General features: G+C 51.8%; 1 protein-coding gene across 2 annotated transcripts in view; it reads left to right on the top strand.

The window, feature by feature from the left end:
- Nucleotides 1–1,999: 1,999 nt before the first annotated feature.
- FNDC5 (fibronectin type III domain containing 5) overlaps nt 2,000–20,823 on the top strand; it is a 40,709-nt gene continuing 21,885 nt past the window's right edge. Inside the window, exons 1-2 of one of the 2 annotated variants that reach the window (XM_005302147.5) lie at nt 2,000–2,202; nt 12,344–12,723. In XM_005302147.5, the coding sequence (XP_005302204.1) occupies nt 12,627–12,723 (97 nt within the window). In that variant the 5' untranslated portion in view covers nt 2,000–2,202; nt 12,344–12,626. The remainder of the gene's footprint in view (nt 2,203–12,343; nt 12,724–20,823) is intronic. The other variant, XM_042844733.2, reaches the window with a different exon arrangement.

Here is a 20,823-nt window from a genome sequence, read left to right on the forward strand (position 1 = left end):
CACACATTCCAGTGGGGCTCGCTGTGGAGTCTTGGGGCCCCTTTACCGGGGAAGGCTGTGAGGTTTCGTGGTACAATCAAATTATCCACCTCACTATGCTTTATCCAGCTGGAAGGTGGACACACTGTACCCCAGCTAGCAAAGACCACTGGCTTCTGTTCCGATGCAGCCCCAGCCAAGCACTGTCTGTGCAGAACAGGGAAAGCTGTTTTCCCGTCCCATTCCATGTCAGATCTGTGTTAACAACGAAGCCACTCTTGGACTGCTCGGGTCTCCTTGGCCGTCTCCCCTCTGGCCCTGTCTCCCTCTGCAGTTCAGCTCAAGGCACCCAACCAGGGGCTGACGTAGGCATCAGAGGCTGCAGCACTGACCATCCTGTTACCTCACGTCTGTCTTGCTTAGGTCAATGCACTTCACACCCTCCCGGCATCTTGCCCAGCTGCCGCGTCCCTGGTGCCCTCCACCGCTCAGAAATACCAACCTTCCCGATCCAAAGAGTAATGAACAGCCAGGGGCAGCAGCAGCTGCAAGGACCAAAGCACTGAAAGGCCTCTGGAGCAGAGTCTCTGGCAAATGACAAAGCGGTCGATGCATTATCGACTGACCTTTGCAATTGGTAAAACAATAAAAGCAGAAGCTTTAAAGCCATCGAGTGAAACCCAGCTCTCTCCAGATGGCAGGAGTCTGGCTATGTGAGTGGGCATGTGTCCGCATCAGTCCATCAAACCCAAAAGGCCCCAACACAGCTGCCTTTGTGGGGCGGCGTGGGGGGCACACAGCAACAGGAAAATTCCCCTCCTGGCTAGAACAGAGCCCAGCTCCCTCCTCAGCTGGCCTTATTCCACCCACGTCCTGTCACAGCCATCTCTGGCCCCAGCACTCAGCTAAGGCCCGCTGTTCCCAGGCCCACCTGCTTCAGTGTCTGCCTGGCTTTCTACCCGCCGGAGGCTGTATCACAGAGACCAAGTCATAGCCTGGGGCATTCTGTAGCCAGTACTGTTTACTGGGGTTTGTGTGACTGGCCCAGAGCAGGGTTTGAACCGGAGACCTTCAGCGCTAAAACCATGAGCCTCTCCTGCAAGACGGTGAAGGCCCAGAGCCTGAGGTGTTTAGGCACCTAACTCCTATTGAAAGAAATGGAAGCTCTATATCGACCCTGACAGCAGCTACTCCCCTCCAGCAGGGTAAAGATTGCCAAGCCCGTTTTTCTTTAACCTCTTGCCTTCTGGTGCTCTCCAACTTCCTGCATCCCTGGAGAAAGCGTTCCTCCCTTGGCTCCTCACCTCTGCTGGCCCAATCACCCGGACTATCCCAGACCCCTTTGCGTCTGACTGTGGGTTTCCTCGTTTGGTCTGACCCCAAACCCTTGTACAAATCACAATGTTGGGTAGAGCTTTTAGCACAGATGCCTGTGCTACTTCACCCCACCTCCTTCCCGGCGGAGTTGTCCACCTGGGGCTCCCTTTCGTCTGCTTCTGTTAGAACCAGCTTCCTTTGGGACTGAGCATGCCCAGATGCCTGGGACAGGAGTTTGTCTCACACTGAGTCTTGGGGCTTGCAGTTTGGGGATGCCCTATTGGATGTCTTTGCTGGGTTCCCCAGATAGGCCTGAACTGGCCCGGAGGTTTGCCAGGAGCTCAGTGGTTCCCTTGCTAACCTCTTGTAGGGCTGGTTGGAGACGTGTTGTCCAGCCCTCCTGCTTTGTCTGTCCTAGGAGTCTCAGATTCTTTTTTTTTTTTAGAGCTCCCTTGTTACCCCAACACTCCTCCTCTCTCAGGCCCGGGAAAGCTGATCCCACAGAGAGCTGGTGTGGGGCGGAGGGAGCTCAGGGCCTGGTGAAGGAAAGGACAGCTGAGCAGCTTGCAAGGGATTGTCTCATCCAGGAGGCCCCATGGCATTCCAAGGGAAGTGTCTGGTGTCACTTTCCTTTCTGGGCAGTGGCAGCTGGGCTTTGCAGGGGGTGGGGAGGAATGTCAGCAAGGGTGGAGTCGTGCCCCCCACAGTGCCGCTTGCCCCTGGATGAGAGGAAATGCAGCTCAGGATAGAGACCAGCAGCTCTGGGTGCGACAGGGGGACCCTGCCAGCGAAAGAGGGAGGCAGAGGCCGCCGAGCTTCCCTTCTCCACCTGGAAGGCAGAAGAGCCACCAGCACAATCTAGGCTCAGCAGTGTTGTTGAAAGCAGGTGTGTGAAGAGGCAGGGAGGTGAGTCTGGACTGGGAGCTCTGGGGCCTCCTTTCTCTCTGCTCTTTGCCTGCATACGCTTCCCACAACCGGGGGGAAGGAGATGAATGGAGGAGCCCCAGGAGCCAGGGGGACCTCTCCTGTAATGTCCCATCTCTTCTTCTCTTGTACTGATGAGTTGTTGGGGCTAAAGGAGGGGGAAGGATAGCTCAGTGGTTTGAACATTGGCCTGCTAAACCCAGGGTTGTGAGATCAATCCTTGAGGGGGCATTTAGGGATCTGGAGCAAAAATTTGTCTGGGGATTGGTCCTGCTTTGAGCAGAGGGTTGGACTAGATGACCTCCTGAGGTCCCTTCCAACCCTGATAGTCTATGAAAACACTGGGCCATGTTCAGGGCTGGGGTAACTCTACTGAAGTCTTTAGAGTATAACAGGCCCGAGCTGGAACTGGCCTGGCCTCTCTGCCCAAGGAGCTCTGGCTGCGTTAGACTCATCCCCATCCCCAAAGCTGGTGCCATAAACATAAAGGGAAATCCCCAGGCAGCTGAAATATCAGAGGAATAAAGCCACCCCATGGCCCACCTCTTCCCCAGCATTCCACCTCCACTCCCAATGCCCCCTTGTAGAAGGGGGGGAAGGACCTCTGAGGGCAGTTTTTCTCCAAGGGCTTTGGAAGGGCAGAGATGTCTCCAGCAGCTGGTAGATCAGGGAGCAGCTGTCATGCAGGGACTCCTGGCCAGGCAGCCTGGGCTCTCTGAGTCCTCTAGCTGGAATGAATGAATGAATGAATGAATGAATGAATGGGGACAGTTCTCTCTTGTCAGAGCTCTGTGGAAGCTCATTCTCTTCCAGAGCTAGGTCCTGGTAAGTGTTGATCAAAGCTATGTGCATGTGGATCCACGTGGTGTATGTGTGTGTGTTGCACAGGGTGTGTGCACGTAGGGTGTGTGTGTATACACCGGGTGTGCCTGGGAGGGTGTTTATACAGGGTGTGCAAATGTAGGATTGTGGGGGAGGTGTATGTACATAGGATATATGTAGTGTGTAGTGTGGTGGGGGCAGGGTCTGGCTGGTGGGAGCACATGCGGAATAGAGGTGTGTGTGTGTGTGTGTGGGGATAGAGTGTGCACGGCGTGTAGTGTGCTGGTTGGGTGTCTGAGTAGAGTGTGCCTGGTGGCTGTTTGTGTGTGTGTGCGTGCAGGGTGGGTGTGGCATGCAGAGTGTGTGTGTGTGTGTAGGCTGTGGCTGTGCAGACAGTGGGGAGGATGGCTGAAGAGCAGTTCTTTCTTTCTCTGGGCTGTTTGAGTTGGACATTCTACTGAGTCTTTAGGATTAAGTATGACTGAAGGGGAAAAGGCCCAAGTATTTAATTCTCCCTGTGTCAGGTGCCTGTTAATTACTTCTGTTTCTCCTTCCAATTATCATAAAACTGCCAGGAGACGAGTGGGAACTGCCAGTTGTGTGTATCAGTCCTGTTCACTCCATGGTAGAGGCAGCCTTCAAGTCTCGATTAATTGTGCCTCACTGCATTGTGAGACAGAGCTATCAGTCCTGGGGCTGCAGGCTCCTTGCTCAGTGGTTAGGGAAGGGAGACAGGAGGAGGTGGGGGCGACTGGGTCTGTTGCTGTGTGTTCAGAGCATCTTCTTTCTCTGCAATCTCCCGAGAACAATCGGTCGTGAATTCTCATAAACCCCCGCAGGCTGAACTCGGCCTTCCCGCAGACAGGGAGGGAACATGTGTGTCTCTGGAAATCATGTTTGTGTCAGCAACCTCCCTGTGCCTGCGCCAGCCAATTGCATAGTTAAGACACAAAGCTAAACCCACTTTCCTTTCGCCAACGTCCCTCCAGGTTTGGTATTTTTCTCACTGGATTTCTGGAGCTGGGTTTAGCGCTCACCAGAGTGAAGGGCTACCAGACCTGCGCTGGTTCTAGCCAGGGAGCGCGCAGCTGTTGTGCAAGACTCCTCCAAGTGCTCTGCTAACACAGCTTGGTCCTGACCTGCACTTCCTCCTGCTCTTCTAGTCTTGAACCTCCGACACGTGGCTTGGACAATGCCCCTAAGTCCCAGCCAGCAGCACCCTGTGATATTCCAGCCCCGGGCTCACACCCACAGCTCTGCCAATGCCCATGCATCCCAACCTGCCGCAGCGTCTGCTGTCCCTGTCACTTTGTTTTGTGATGCGGATAAATACCCAGGAGGATGGTTTAGGATGAGGCGTTCACCCCCTTTGGGCTAATCAGGATTTGAACGTAGGATCCCAGCGACGAGCAGAGAGAACAGTAACTGTGCCATCTACATGCACTTCATCCATTTCTTTAATGCTCTGCGTGTGAGGCAGCCTGGGCCAAAAAGGGAAGGATCCTAATTGTCTTAGACCATAAAAATGATTTACTCTCGCTTTTTAATGTCATAATGAAGTGGCCTTGGCACTCCAGCGCTGCCTGTGCTGCTCCCAGCAGATACCGTGCAGCCCAGCCCCCTTGGAGGAGCTGGAGGGAGCAGATCTAGGCTCACCAGCTGCCCGGGGACCAGAGGGAGCCATGCTCTAGGGGACGGTCTGGGATGGCCCTGGTTTACAGAGGTGCTAAGCTCTTACAGCTCCCCACTGGAATTGTGGGTAGGCTGCACCTCTGTGAATCGGGTCCAATGACAAATTCCAGGGAGTTAGGTCTCCAATAGCTTCCACCACCCTTTGGGAGATGTGGTCCCCAAGAATGAGACTGAGAATCAGAAGATCTGGGATCAGGTCCCAGCTCTGCCATGCTGACTCAGGGCATGCCTTCAGACAAGTCATTGTGCCTTTCCATGCCTCAGTTTCCCCATTTGTACAAGGGGGACAATCTAACCCACCTCCAGGGGTGTTCTTGGGGCTGATCCATGGTGTCTGCAAAGCGCGTTAAGACCTTTGGGTGTAGTCTGAGGGAGAAGAACCAAGTATTACTCTTGGTCTCCTGCCCTGTCCTATACACACTCCCATGATTCCTAATGACACAGCCCAGAGCTGTCTGTGCCGTGACGGAGCTGTGGGTCAGCAGATCTGCTTGTTTCCTCTGGAGAAACCCACTGAGATCGATTACAGAATCAGTCCCACAGGGAGAGGGTTCAGAAGGTTTCCATAAGGAACTTCCCACACCCCCACAAAAAAGGTGACAGAAGAAGCATAAAGTCCACCACGGTTCCCTTGTGATCCCCACACCAGTTGCTGAGAAATTCGTTCCTGCCCGTCAGTAAGTGATCCAGGACTTGGTGGGGTAGGGCAAGGGAAGGGATGGAGAAAGTCCTGGAGTGGATCAAATTAATCCCTGACTTCAATTAATCACCTTCTGCCCTGAATTTACACCCCAGAGGGTTTCAGTGGAGTTACACCACAGATGAGTTTGACCTATTTGAGCCTCTCTGTTTCTGGATCACTGGGAGAAAGGGTGTTCTGCTCTGCGGATCAGAGGCAACAGACTCCAATTGGGGACCAGCAGGGAAAGAGACATTTGATGGAGCCTTTGAGCAGCCAGGGAACAGCTTCTTGGGAGGTGTCTGCCAGACAGAGGGGGACTCCGTGGTCGGGCCTTAGGGAGAGCAAATGGGTCATTTTTAACCACATGACAGCTGAGCTGGTTCTCACCAGAAGCCTTAGCAGCTGCCATCTGGAAGTCCTTGTTGCCAGACCCACTCATCAGCTGCTCTGCCAGCTCCTCATCTCAGCCCCTCTGCAGCTCTCTGTTAACACAGCCAGGAAGGGCAGGGCTAGATCCCTCCATCTGCCTGAGAAGGCAGATCTGGGCTGCTACCATGTGCATGTGTCGCTAGTTTCCCGCAAACGCATCTGCCCGGAGGATCCCCATCTCTCTGCCTCTCGGAGACTACCCGTGGGAGCCCTGACATGAGCGCTTCCGCTGAGGGCCCCAGCTGTTTCTCCTGGCCGCCTGGCATGGGGCCGGGCTTTGGGCACTGGGCACACCTCCCCACAGAGCCCAGCTCACATACCTGAGGTCCCCAAACATCTACTCTTCTGGGCCACGCAGCTGGAAAGACTGGACTCCTGATTGCCAAAACGGCCTATGAGACTCTGCTATATCCTCACCGCTGGGGAATCTAGTAAACTCAGCACATAGACTATATGGCCAGATTCGCCAAGCCTCACTCTCACCGATTGGTGCTTAAGGCCCATATTCAGCAAGGCACTTAAGTCTGTGCCTATCTCTTAAGTGCCTGAACACTCTCATTGACTTCAGTGGGATTACCTGGGCACCTAAAGTTAAGCACATGCTTAAATACCTTCCTGAACTGGGGCCTAAGGGAGGGCCCATGCTTTCAGTCCCATCCCTGCGATCTCAGTGAGGCTTGCAGTGCTGTTACTGACCCTGTGCCTTTACACTATCATCCATGCAAAATGATGTGGATCACAAGGCAGAAGGAAGGAAGCAGCCTGCGTTTACAAGGTAAGGCCCTTCTTTTGGTGATGCAATCTGGGGTTGTTATTTTTCTCCTCCTGACCTGTGGCAATAAGTAGCCACAGCCCTTCCAAACCCCGATGCCAACCTGGCTTGAATCCTCATGAACTCGCCTTTTGGAATAAGTCATCGGCCTTCCTGGTCCTACGCACTTGTGAATCTTCCATGCCTGGGTGTGCCTGACTGAGCCCTGCTCACTCGTCACTAGGTAAACACCAGAGTTATACGCTTCCATTCGGCTCAGCTGTCATATAAAAGCTTTGTCTGACAATCACAGGAATCCAAAAGATACATCTTGCAATTAATACTGGATTTACAATTCCACCTCAAGAGAGGCAGTGGGCGGGCCACTGAAGGGCTTCTGTCAGAAATATTGGACGTACATTGTGCTGGGTGACCTAAATTGGTTTTAAGTTTTAATTGTCAGCGCTAGTTGGGGGTGGTTTTAATTATGCTTTCAGTCTTTCCTATGACACATTGAAATGCGAGGTAGTAAGTGGCTTGGCTTCGGGCTACTTCTGGGATGGATAATGGAGCTGGGAGCATAAAGAGGTGTTCACAAGTAGCACTGGTCTAGGCACTTTTTCTCTAGTCAGGCTGCTGTCCACATGAGCGAGATCTGGGGAGGTGCAAGATTATGAGGCTTACAAAGATCTCGGTAGAATTAGATTTAAATAAATGTGTAGTGTAATGAGTGTGTGTGTGTGTGTGTGTGTACACCACTAACCACGACTGGACAGAATCCAAACTGTGCAGCTGTGTGTCATAGGCTCTGCACTGCTAACAGAGTGTGGAGGTTCTCCTTTAGCTTGTTTGGCAGGTGCCTGTCCTTTCAGTGCAGGGTGAAGGCATTGAGTACTAGTCCTAGCAATCGCCATCAAGTTCCCAGCAGTCGTGGTGCACAGCATCGTGACAATTCTGACATTCCTAAGCAGCTATGGATTTGTTGGGATGTATGTTTAATGTACCATCAATGATCTTGTCGGGTGCCTTATCTCTAGCAGGGGCAAAGATTGGAGCAGGTGGAATTCAGAGGCCAGTGGTCCTACTAGGGTCACACTATCCCTCCCCCAACTATAAGGAGCAGGTAACCTTGGGAACCACTTTGTAATAAAAAATCTATCTCTTAGAGACTCATCCTGCCAGGGGCTAAGTGCCCTCAACCCCTATTGACTTCAGTAGGGGTTGAAGCCCTCAGAAGCCCTTAAAGAGTAACAATGGACATATAGCACATCCAGACTGAGTGGAGCACCGTCAGAAATTGACCCTCAGACATGTCTTACATTCATTCACTCTCTTCCGCCATCCCTTCCTTGCTTTCCTTAATGCCTTCTCTTTGTCTGGAGCACTGAACGTTTAATCTGTTATCAGCCAGGAGATGAAAGGCGTAATTGCAGCACAATCAGTCTCAGAGCTTCTGAAAGGCGCCGAGCACCTCTGCACAGCTGTGAATCAGACAGGAGTGTGTGGAGGGAGATACGTTTCCTTGCAGCGATTAAAGGCTCTTCTGGGATATGATCCTTCACAAACCTACCAGGTGGAGAGAGACTCGCCCATGCAGAACCCAGCTCCCAAAGGAGGAGGGGGTGTGAGTGTTGCTGATTGTCGGGGTACAGCGCTAGTGAATGAATGCAGACTCAAAGCTTGGAGTAGGCATTGGAAATAATCATTTAAAGTTGAGGAAGGATGGTCCGATGGCCTGGGATAGGAGATCTGGGTTTGTTTCCTGGCTCTGCCAGAGACTTTGTGCAAATCACTTAATCTCTCTGTGCTTTGGTTTCCCATCTGTAGGAAGTGGATAACTTTCCCTTTTCTCTCTGGAGACTGTAAGCTCTTTGAAGCAGGGACTGTCACTTACTAAGTGCATGTATAGTGTCGAGCATAATGTGCCCAATCTAGATGCTATTTCATTACAAATAACAAATACGAATCCAATACGGTGAATTGCAATACAGTGCTATTTGTAGCATCTTTCCCAGACATGTAGTCCCTAGTGCAATTCTCACCTCCAGTCTGAAAGGCTGCAGAGGGAGGAAAGCAGCAGAGACCGTGGCACACCTGCTTTCTTAGGGCCCAGTTTGCTTGTCACTGGGGAACTCCATTGCACGGGTGTAACTGAGAAGAGCTACTGGCCCATAACGTGAACTTTATCTAACAGAGAGGTCTAGACTGACAACTTGCCAGGAGCCTGAGAGCCACATTTAATTTGCAACAGTGTCAAGATATTGTAGTGACTGGTGCTATATATACCTACCTTAGACAGACAGATAGAAAGCCGCTGATTGCAGCTGTCCAGAGATGTGGTCCACAGAACCTGCAAGTCCCAGCATGCAGTGCAGTCTGGCTTCTGCCCAAGATGGAGCATTGCATGGTGGGACCTGTAGTCTCTGCAAGCTGCCACTCTGCACTGAAAATTAATCTGGCCAGAGGGCTACTTTGGGTAACTCCATAAGCAGCGTTAGACCATGTGTTGACCACCCCACTTATAACCACTTGCCCACACAGGCATGACAACGTTACGCCGGGGTCTGAAAGCCTGCAGGTCCACATGAATATGAACAGAACGTCTGCTCCTCTTTCTAGGATGCCTGCTGCTACAGGCTGTAAATCTTGTCTTCAGCTGGGCTCAGCATATGAGATTAACAGAGTCTGAAGGATTCATTTTTGTCAACCTCCTGAGGTTGCTACAGTACCTGCCATAACTGCCAAGCGCTGGGTCTGCCTATTCAGTGACATATTGCTGACAGGCTCTATACAAGTTTGGAAAATTGCCTCTGCTCCCGTCAACTAGTTACCATAAATCAGAACGCTGCCAGCTTCATTAACCTAAATGCACATTTAATTCTAGTGTCGCATCTAATACTCGTAAGCTCTGAATTTAGAGCCCAGCTAATTGTATTGGCTAAATTAATCCTTGATAATAAAGTGTCACCACCACTGCGCGCCAATCGTCCCTAGGTGCTAGGGCACCTTATAGCTAACCATTGGGGGCACAGGAGCAAACCAGAAAATCCCATTGCAACAACTTGTGCCGCAATAGGCCAAATGCAATTCTGGTGTAACTCTGCTGGAGTCTGTGGAGTTTCACCAGGAATGGATTTGGAATTCATTATTGTTATTTGGGTGAGAGTAGTGCCCAGAGGCCTGAATCGAGATTGGGGCCCCATTGTGCTAGGTGCTGTACATACACAGAGTAAGAGACATCCCCTGCCCCAAAGGGCTTACTGTCTGAACAGGCAAGAAGACAAAGGGTGGGAGGAGCAACAGAGGCACACAGAGAGGGAGTGACTTGCCCAAGTTCACGCAGCAGGTGAATGGCAGAGTTTGAAATAGAAGATTCCTAGTCCGGTGCCCAGTCCACAGGACCATGGTACATGAAATAAATGATATGTGAAATGAAGCCCGCGAGAAGGACTGGCACAGTCATGCCAGTGTGTGTGTGGTGGTGGGGGATGGTATCCATTTGATTTACTCAGCTCAGCTCCATAGCTGATTCTGCACCCAGCCATCTCCCCAGTACCCTCACAAACAATCCCCCAAAGCACAAGGAGAAGAGTACGTCGAGCTTACACGCCAGCTGGGAGCTGGCTAAACAATTCTACTTCTTCTGGCCAACAGGGGAGGGAAAGAAAGACCAGCTGGTCCATCTTCACTTGCAGTTCTCAGGTAGATGTTCCACTCCCCTGCTCTGGACCATGGCTTTAGGCATCTGCTGGGGGAAGGTTATGTTTACTTTACGGAGAGTTTGCTGGCGTTATTCTTGATTGTGCTGCAGGATTTTGCTGCTGGGGTGGCGAGAATAGTCATCATAAAGTTTTCATAAGCCCAGACATTTCTGGTAGAGTCACAGTTTTCTGGGCTAAATTCAGGTGGAGGGGACTCAGCAATTGATTATTTCCCTCATTACAAATTCGGATTGCACCAACTGTCCTCAGAAAAGGGGAGAAGACCAGGAAATAGTAGAGGTAAATCCATAATCATTCTTACTGCATTCCAAACCATAGGCCGGGGTCACCTTACCCACCTCTTAAATGCAACTACCCCTGGGATGAAACACTACATCTGCTTAACTAGGCACAGCAGTTTAAGATGGGAAATGGATATCCCACCTGAATGACACTGCAGGGGAAAGTTTAAGGAGACAGAAGGTAGTGACCCCAAACTGAATTTGGCCAGGACAGCAGGATTAACCCCCCTCTTCTTAGTTAGGACCTTGGTTTTTATATCTCATTAACTGAGGGACCTTGCCAAAGGCTTTCTGAAAGTCCACGTACACTGTATTCATTGGTTCACCCTTGTCCACATGCTTGTTGACCTCCTCAAAGAATTCTAATAGATTGGTGAGGTATGATTTCCCTTTACACAAGCCATGGGAACTTTTCCCCAACATACCATGTTCATCTATGTGTCTGGCCATTCTGTTCTTTATAGTTCCAACCAATTTGCCTGGTAATGAAGTTAGGCTGGTCTGTCATTGTCAGAATCCTCCGGAGGCTTTTTAAAAAAACCCTGTTACATTAGCTACCCTCCAGTCCTCTGATTAAGCCACACACCACAGTTAGTAGCGGGAGCCTTCCGGAGAATTTTCCAGACCCTCTGAACACTGACCTTTCTTGGACTGGAGCATCGCGCTGGGCCCCCAGCCCCAGAATTAGGTGCAGCCTGGGGAGGAGGCTGGGAAGCAGCCAGCGCCGCGGGGTTAATCCCCGGGTTGTGCAGGGCTGTGATTACACAAGTGATTACTCCGGCTCGCTCCCATCGCATTGCCCTGCGGGGGGCCGGGCTGCGAGCCCGGGGGACGGCGGGCTGCAAGCCCAGAGCGGGGCCGGGCTGCGAGCCCGGGGGACGGCGGGCTGCAAGCCCAGAGGGGGGCCGGGCTGCGAGCCTGGGGAGGGCGGGCTGCGAGCCCAGAGGGGGGCCGGGCTGCGAGCCCGGGGGACGGCGGGCTGCAAGCCCAGAGGGGGGCCGGGCTGCGAGCCCGGGGGACGTCGGGCTGCAAGCCCAGAGCGGGGCCAGGCTGCGAGCCCGGGGGACGGCGGGCTGCGAGCCCAGAGGGGGGCCGGGCTGCGAGCTCGGGGGACGGCGGGCTGCGAGCCCAGAGGGGGGCCGGGCTGCGAGCCTGGGGAGGGCGGGCTGCGAGCCCATAGGGGGGCTGGGCTCCGAGCCCAGAGGGGGGCCCTGGCTGCGAGCCCACGGGAGGCCGGGCTGCGAGCCCGGGGGCGGGGGGGGGCTGCGAGCCCGGAGGGGGGCCAGGCTGCGAGCCCACGGGAGGCCGGGCTGCGAGCCCGGGGGCGAGGGGGGGGCTGCGAGCCCACGGGAGGCCGGGCTGCGAGCCCACGGGAGGCCGGGCTGCGAGCCCGGAGGGGGGCCAGGCTGCGAGCCCACGGAGGGCCGGGCTGCGAGCTCGGGGGGGGGGGCTCTTCATCTTTTGCCCAGGCTGTTTCTGGTTCCTGCCTCCGAGACTGGGGGGAGGGGGGCGGCTGCGGGGCAGGGGCAGCGGGTCCCCCGGAGCTGGCCGGGGGGTCCGAGCAGCGGCTGGGAGGGGCATGCAGGTTGCTGATGACGCGCTGACGGGGCTGGGAGCGGGTTGGGGGGGAGCCTTTTCCCATGAATGGAGCTGGCGGCCGGGGCACGTCCCCCCGCTGCAGCAGCGGCTCGCGGCGCGTAGCAGCCCCATGGAGCTCAGCCCCTCCGCTCTTCCCTCCCCGCAGCCCGGCCGCCGCCCCGCCGCCCTGCCCCGGGAGCCGGAGGACAGGAGCCAGCCCTGAGCGGCGGAGCAGCGAGGCAGCCCCCTCCCGCCCCGGGCGGAGCGATGGATCGTGGAGCCGCAGCGCCGGGGAACTGTCCGCGGTCCTGAGATGCCCGCGCCGGGTCCCTGTCTGCGGGAAGAGGCGCTGGGCTCCCGCTGCCCCCCCTGAACCGGTGCGGCAGGGTCTGTCCCCCCTGCGCGGCCGCTGGAGCCCGGGGCCTGAGCCGTCGGCACAGGGATGCAGGATGCACCCGCTCTGGAGGATGGATCACTTTTTCATCTACATCAACGCAGCCCTGTTGTTTTATTTTAGCTATGCCAGCCTGTTCCTCGTGGAGGCAGGTAAGGAGCAGACAATACCTGGCGGGGAGCCTGGGGGGGTTAGCGGGGCTCATCGGAGTCTCCTGCTTTTCTCTCTGCATGCTGGAAATTGCAAAGCCCCCGCGCCCTTTGTAAAGCTCTTCCCCCCAAGCAGGTGTCATTTCCCGGCAGAGAGATGCTCATAAACTTCCAGTGGGTGCTGGGTTCTCCAGGGTCCTCCTGGGCGTTAACACATTTGAGAGACACTGTTGGTGCCGTGACTCAGTGTCCTGGAATGGGAGTTGGGGACAGGTCCAGGTCACTGAAGTGTAACTTCACTGCTTTGCACACGCAGCGCAGGCAAGCTAACAACTCCTGGCCTTCTCCTGCCAACCTGGAGAGAGAAAGAGGGGCCTGGGCGGGGGTGGGGGGAAGAGGGTTGGGGCTGGAGGGGAGGGGATGCTGGGTAGACTCACTAAAAAGATGATTTAATAATAACATAGGAGAAAATGAAGCCGTGTCCAGAGTCTGCAGGGGGGGTGTGTGGATCCTGTGTGCGAGGGCAGGAGGTATGCTGTGTGGGCTACTCTGAGCACTAGAGATCAAGGACTATATCTGTGTGAATGGGAAACAGTTTTCATTTATCACTGACTCTGACTCCTCCCCCGCCCCAGCCAAGTAAGGGCTAGTGATTTTAGAGGCCCAACTTGTGACCCCATAAAGGAGCCTGGTTTTTAGTCACGTGCTGAACACCTGCCTTCTGAAAAGCAGGGCCCTTTAACGTGTCTCCAACTGGGCACCCAAAGTCACTAGTCTCTTGACAATGTAGGTCAGAGTAATAACCATGTGGCATGAAGCAGTCATAAGAGAAGTGCAGAACGTCGGACCCATTCTTTGGACACTCACTAGTGAGGACACTGCCACGGCGGAGAGTGTTATCTCCCCTAAGAAAGGTGCCGTCTCCAATTAACAGCCTGAACCACAACCGAAACGGTAAAACCAGGTCCACCTTGTTCATGTCATGCTCTGTTAACTGTAGCTCCTTCCCCTCTACACCTACCAGCCTATTCAAGGAGCCCTGAAGACACCCCGCTCCTGGAAGCCGTATGGGCTTTAAGAGAATGAGAAAAGCTGTTTTGGCTACTTGCTGCGGTACATTGTGCCTTGACCACATAATAACCAGGCCCCTATTATCTGAAGTGCTTTTAGTGGCTGTTTTGTTTGGGGTGTGGAGGAAGAAGCTTTCTGAAAGGAAGAGGTCACCACATAATTAGTTCTAATTTTTTTAAAAGGGCTGATGTGTCCTCAGATATGCCCCCCTTCTCTGCAGAGCTTTCTCTGTGTTTTCACCCCATAAACAGGCCTGTAGGTGTCATTTTGCTCTGGACCCTCATATGTACGGCCCACACACCACACAGTTACATTTTAAAAGAATCGTTACAAGTCCAGACACAATCAAAGGATTCTATGTACTCATACAAAGGACTGTCGCACTCACTCATTACATTGCAGGTAATATGGCTTTGGCAAACCAGCTGCCTTGATTTACAAAATGTGGATTGCAAGAAGATCTTGCACTCCAGTATTCTGTACACATTTATTGGTGACGTCCAGTTCCAGGAAGTGAAAATTCCTGTATCCGATCCAGACTGGTTAGTGGCTGTAGTTCTGAGTGTCCTTGTCCTATTTGTGCTGGGACAGAAGTGACCTCAAAAATGTGCCTTTGGTTTTGATACAATTGTCCTTGGCCATTGTTCATGTTGCCAGAAGACACTGAAATCCTGAAGTTACCACTTTGCAAATTAGAGGCTGGGAGACATGGTGGGATTTATTAAAAATATTCCTAAGAGAATGAAACAATGGGGAAAATACACACAGCACAATGAAGACATTTGCAATTGAAATATCCTTCCCAGTTTCTTGTAAACTGGGACAATCTCCTCTCCTTCTTCTTATCCTAGAGCCAACTGAGTCAGCCAACTGGGAATAAACAAGGGGTTTTGTCCTGTCGTAATTTTTTTTTGGCTTGTTTGTTTTAACTGTGTCTGTTGTTGTCATTGTTTTGTGTATTGTAAAGTGCCTAGGAGTCACTGGAAGAGGGGGTAGGTATATGAAGATAGCAGCATGATCTCGTGGTTAAAGCACAGACCAGGAAAGCAGGAGATCTGGGTTCTATTTTCAGCTTTCTGACCTTGAGCAACTAACTTCACCTCTGTGACGTCTATTGATATGGCCCCTGTCCTCACAGTATCTGAGCCCTTCACAGACATTATTGGGTTTGTTCTCACACCATCCTCATTTTGCAGAAATGGAACCGAGGCCACAAAGAGATGAAGAGATTTACCCAAGGTCACACAGAGAGTCTGTGACAGCTCGGAATTGAACCTCCGTTTCCCAAGCCATAACCACAAGATCATCCTTCCTCCCCAGCCTTGGCTTCTCCATCTGTAAAATGGAGATGATGCCATTTCCTTGTCTCACAGGAGACTCCTAAAGATAAACCTATTACTGTCTGCAAAGTGCTTTGAGATCCTCAGATGAAAGGTGTGAGAGAAAGGTAGAGCGTTCATATATTTATTAATGGGTTCGGAGTTTACTCGGTCAGGTGAGCCGATGGATTCTAACACTCCTCAGAAAATACATCCCCTGTGAAATCCTATGTGTGCTTCAGCAAAGAGAAAGAGGTGGGTGTGGGTGTGCATGCCTGTGTGAAAAAAGAGAGACGTTTGTTAAATTACAGGGATTTTGTTTCTCTGAATTAGTATAAATACCTCACCCCCTCACATGGGCAGGAACTGGTTGGCACAATCCTTTGGGAATGGCTTCATGGCAATGCCAATGCCAGGCCCTGCCAATGGATGTGGACACAAAAAGAACCTGTCCTTGGGGTCCAGGTTCACGCAGACAATTTAAAAACACTCTTTCATGGCAAAGGACTGGAGAATAGTATTGCAAACATCCCCTACTAATGTAGCAATCAAGCATAGTGTGGCATGGCCTGGGGCAGGGGCCCTGTAATGCACACATAGGTATGTCTGTGTAGGGGATTCTTTGCATGTGGCATTCTGCAAATCAGGTCTATTTTGTTGTATGATCAGAAAGCTACAGCAAGAGGAGAACTGCAGAGATGACTGGAAAAGAGGAATAGAATTGAAAGGAAAAGGTGGATGTGTAAAATAGTCTCTGAACTGTAATGCTGTTGGACAGCTGTCAGGTTCAGGCCAGCAATTGCATTAGCAAAGCCCTCCAACTAATTTCAATAGCTGTCTGCACAGGGGGATCACTGAGAAAATATTTAAGTCATTTAGTGGGTCTGAAATATGCTTTAGCTTCATACCAGCACTCAGCTTTGAACCTGAATGGTCTGCTCTGCCTGGCCTGTTAGTCCCTGAGCTGCCATCGGCCCGTTCCTCATCACTCAGAGGTAATGAAAGAGGGAAGTGAGCTGTGCAGAACATGGAGTCACAGGGCTGCCATTATGGACTGCCGGAGCAACAGGGGGATGCTATGCAAAGATGATAAAAGACTTCAAAATAGGCCAAGGCCATTACAACTTCCCAGTGCAAACAGCTCTCCTGCCATCTGCTATACACAGTGCATTTCAAGTCCGGTTTATCCCTAGGAGGCAGAGGGGAAAGATACAGCACTTCTCAGAGGGCTACACAGAGCCACCCTGCAGCATAACTAAGGGCCTGCTCCTACTGAAGTCAATAGCAAAACTTTCATTGACTTCAATGGGAGCTGGACAGGGCCCCCAGTCCTGTAAATTCAGGGCGTCAGGCTCTCTTTGCCATCCACTTCCCCTGTCAAAGAACATCTGGCTGGATTCTGGGCTCTCTTCCTGCTTCAAGGCAGCTCAGTGTTCTCAACATCCCCAGACACTTATAGCGTCCTTTAGCTATTCCTAAGAGCTTTTGTCTGCCCATGCAGCCCCACTGACTACAAGGGGGCAGAAGAGATGCAGCTGAGGGCAGGTGTGGATCTTGGTAACCAGCCCCGATCCTGTGAGGTGCTGAGCACTCCGAACTCCCGCTGAAGCCAATGGGAGCCGAGGGCACGCAGCACCTTGCAGGGTCAGGCCCATTATCAGAACCTGAAGTGAGCAGTGAAAGGAGGAATGCACTAGAAAGCGGTTGGCAGTCTGACATGTCAGATTACAGATGGCAAAGCGACCCACCTGAGCCTGCCCCCATCTCATTGCTGCCTTGGCGTTTCCTGGCCAACTGATGGACTCCATAAGCACTCTATTGATTTCTACATTTGGCATGAATGAGATTTAACTGAAGTGCCGAGATTTCTAACCTCAGCCTCTAAGCAGGGAACATATTATCCGAAGCAGCCAAGGTTTTCATATGTTCCAAGCACCACCTCTTTATGAGAACATACATGTGACAAATGGGGATTCATTCCACAGATGGACAGGCGCCGTTCACACCCATATTAACCCCTCTTACACACACACACACACACACACACACACACACACACACACACACACACACACACACACACACACACACACTATCACTGCTTGCATAAGCACCTTCAATGGAGTTGCACCCACTTTGGTGCTGAATTTGACCCAGTACTTTTACTACTGGTTGTCAAGTAAGAATCTCCTATTTCATGAAGTACCCAGAAGCCAAATTAATGCCTGACACAAGAATAATTCAGTTAAAAGAATACATTTACTGAGAACCGAAGCATGCAAATTTTATATGCTTAGTGAAGCTCTGAGTGTCTGATAGTGGAACAAACCTGTTTCAGATCTATATAGAAAAGATCCCTATCATGCATCAGATACTGACATCAAGTAGCTGCAGCATAACCATTCATTGTGTAGGTACAAGGGGGGAGGGTTCCAGAGCTTGGGCTTCAGCTCAACCCCGAATGTCTACACTGCAATTTTATAGCCCTGCAGTCCAAGTCCCGTCAGCCCACATGGGCCAGCCGTGGGTGTTTAATTGCAGTATAGACATACCCTGTGTGGTCTTGGGCTAATCATTTAACCTGTCTGTGTCTTTATTTCTCCATCTGTCAAACCACAATCGTAAGTCTTACCTACTTCCCAGGGCTGGTTATTGTTCGTACAAGTGATTGGCCAGCGGACTGTGCCATTTGCATAACTGCTCAGTGTTGTTGTGATGGAACACTGAATTGTGACGTCATGAAAATGTGCTGAAAAATGCCAGTTGGCTACTTCTTAGCAAATCAAAGCTGAAAGAATAGAAGCCAGAGGCAGAGAAATCCTATGACCGCCCCCCCGCCCCAGTCCACAGCTTTGAGGATCAGGGCAGCAATGTTCCCTATAATGCATCTTTTAGTGCCTTGTCCAGTTTAGCTGTAAATGTTAGTTGATTAGGTTAGTTCACTTACAGTGATCTGGGAATTACTATTATTTATTTATTTGTTTGTTTGTTATTTATGATTTGTATTGCAGTAGCACTTAGGAGCCCCGGGCATGGGCCAGGGCCCCCTTGTGCTAGTTGCTGGACAAACTCATCTGTATAAGTACTGCATGTGGTGTCCATTTTAGGGCAATTCTGCATGGCTTGCTGACTCGGAGCTACTACCAAAGTCAAGTTAGGTGCGCAAGGAATGCAGGGTGGGATCTTTCTTGGGAATTATGCAGATGCTTTGAGAGAATATACCACAAACGGACAACTTGAACCCTGAGGCTGAGCTTTTCAAAGCTGCCTAAGGAATCAGGATTTCCCATTCAAATGAATGAGACCGGGTATCCAAATCCCCTAGGTATCTTTGAACACCTCAGCCTTGTAGTACTTCCATTCTTTGTTGTGCAGTAGCAGCACAGAGCGTTTGCTATGCTCGCCGGGTGATTTGTATCTTAAGTGCTAAGATACAAATCTTCTATCACAGGTATATTAAAAAACAAACCAACAAACCTAACTAGCTCTTATGGGGGCAAACAAGTATGTGAAAGAAGCAACAGTAGCCAAACACTACATTAGAGCACAAGCTTTCAGGTTTGTCATGTAAGTCTTTGCCCTTCTATAGTGGATTTCAAATAATCTTTAGGCACAACCCCCTTGGGAGGCCGGTGGATTATCCCCATTTTACAGATGGGGAAACAGAAGCACACAGAAGTTCACAGTCAGAATGTTCCGCAGGGCTCAGCATCCCCACGACTGGGGACAGATTTTCAGAAGAGCTCAGCATATTGGGTGCTGCTCTCTTTGGAAAAACCTGGCCATAAATGGCACAATGTGGGCTGCTGGGAGCGCTGCACAGCTAAAAATCTGGTCTTTATTCAGGTGCCTAGGGGGGAGCAGATCTCTTCTGAAAATCTGGATGCAAACATGGGTGCTGAGCATGTGAAACTCTAGCCCCACGTGGTTTGCCCCAGGACACCATACTTCAGAGGCAGAGCTAGAATAGAATCCAGATCCTTTTTCTCACGGACTTGTATTCTATCGGGTAACTGTATTAGTCAACACTCCCTGCCTGTCAAATGCTCTTATTTTCAGCTGACAAATCTCCTGGATGCTGAGTTTCCTCTGCAGTGGCAGCTGGTCAGGGAGTTTACACAGGAAGGACAATGGTTTCTCTGGGCAAGGAATAAGAATGGGTGGAGGTTTTTTTCCCTGGGTTAGAGAGGAGACCATTCTGATCCCATAAACCACTGCATGTGCTTTGGACTAGCACAGATGTAGACTGTGCAAATTAACCTCTTTTGCCAAATAGCACTGACCTTCTGGAACGGAGAGTTTGAATCAATTAATTGGAAGAAAACACCCAATTTAATATGAAAATGGTTAACGTGGCTGGCACAAATCTGTCTGGGGATTGGTCCTGCTTTGAGTAGGGGGTTGGACTAGATGACCTCCTGAGGTCCCTTCCAACCCTGATATTCTATGACTCTACTACTAAAAAGGAAAAGGTCTTCAGAGCCAATAACCTGCATCCACCCCAAACAGAAGGAAATCATAGAATCATAGAGTTAGAAGGGACAGTAATGGTTGGGTCATCTAGTCTAACCCCCTGCCAAGATGCAGGATTTGTTGTGTCTAAACCCTCCAAGACAGATGGCTCCAGCCTCCTTTTGAAAACCTCCAGTGAAGGAGCTTCCACCACCTCCCGAGGCGTCTGTTCCACTGTCCTATTGTTCTTACAGTTAGGAAGCTTTTCCTGAGATTTAATCTAAATCTGCTGTGCTGGGGTGGGCAAACTTTTTGGCCCGAGGGCCACATCTGGGTATGGAAATTGTATGGCAGGCAGGCCATGAATGCTCATGAAATTACCGAGGTGGGGGGAGGGGGACTCATGGGGTGTGGCATGAGGGGTGGGGCTCTACAGGGGCCGTACCGGGGACTCGTAGGGGCCCTACCAGCAGTGACACCAAGGCAGCCCTACCAGGCAGCGCCAAGGGCGGAGGCACCCTAGCTGGGACGGGTGCGGTCCCGGGCGGTTGAGAGTCTCAAGGGAAGGGGCCGTAGGAGACTGGGAGGGTCCGGGCTGTGATGACAGGCTGATGAGGAATGAGGCGAGTCTCTCGGAGGAGCGGTGCCTCAGGAATTGGTCGATGAAGGAGCTCGCGGTTCCGATTAGGGGCTGTATCCTGCGATGCTGCTGGCCTTGATCATTGGGTGGAGGTTGGCGCAAGGAGGCTGGCGCTTCGGGGATTGGGAGTACTGCTGCGTAGGGGCGGGGTTCTGATCCCGGAAATAGCGCGGTGAAGTATGGGTAAGCGGTGCCGGTTGCGCCTGCACTGTTGGCTCTGCATGCGGGAAGATGGTGCTCCTCGAGGAACTGTGAGTTGGGGGCTGCGGAGTGCTGGGCAGGCGGAGCGGGGCAAGCCTCTGACCCCGCTCCCCGGCAGCAGCTCGAGGGCCGGATTAAAAGGTCTGACGGGCCAGACGCGGTTTGCGGGCTGTAGGTTGCCCACCCCTGTGCTATTCTGTTGTTTGAACCCACTGCCTCTTGTCCTGCCCTCTGTTGCAAGAGAGAACAACTTTTCTCCATCTTTTTTATGGCAGCCATTCAAGTATTTGAAGACCGTTGTCATGTCCCCCCTCAATCTCCTCTTTTCCAAACTAAACGTACCCAGTTCCTTTAGCCTTTGCTCATATGGCTTGTGTTCCATCCCTCTGATCATCTTTGTTGCTCGCCTCTGGAGCCTTT

The sequence above is a fragment of the Chrysemys picta genome, chromosome 23, assembly GCF_011386835.1.
Source record: "Chrysemys picta bellii isolate R12L10 chromosome 23, ASM1138683v2, whole genome shotgun sequence".
Lineage (NCBI taxonomy): Eukaryota > Metazoa > Chordata > Testudines > Emydidae > Chrysemys > Chrysemys picta.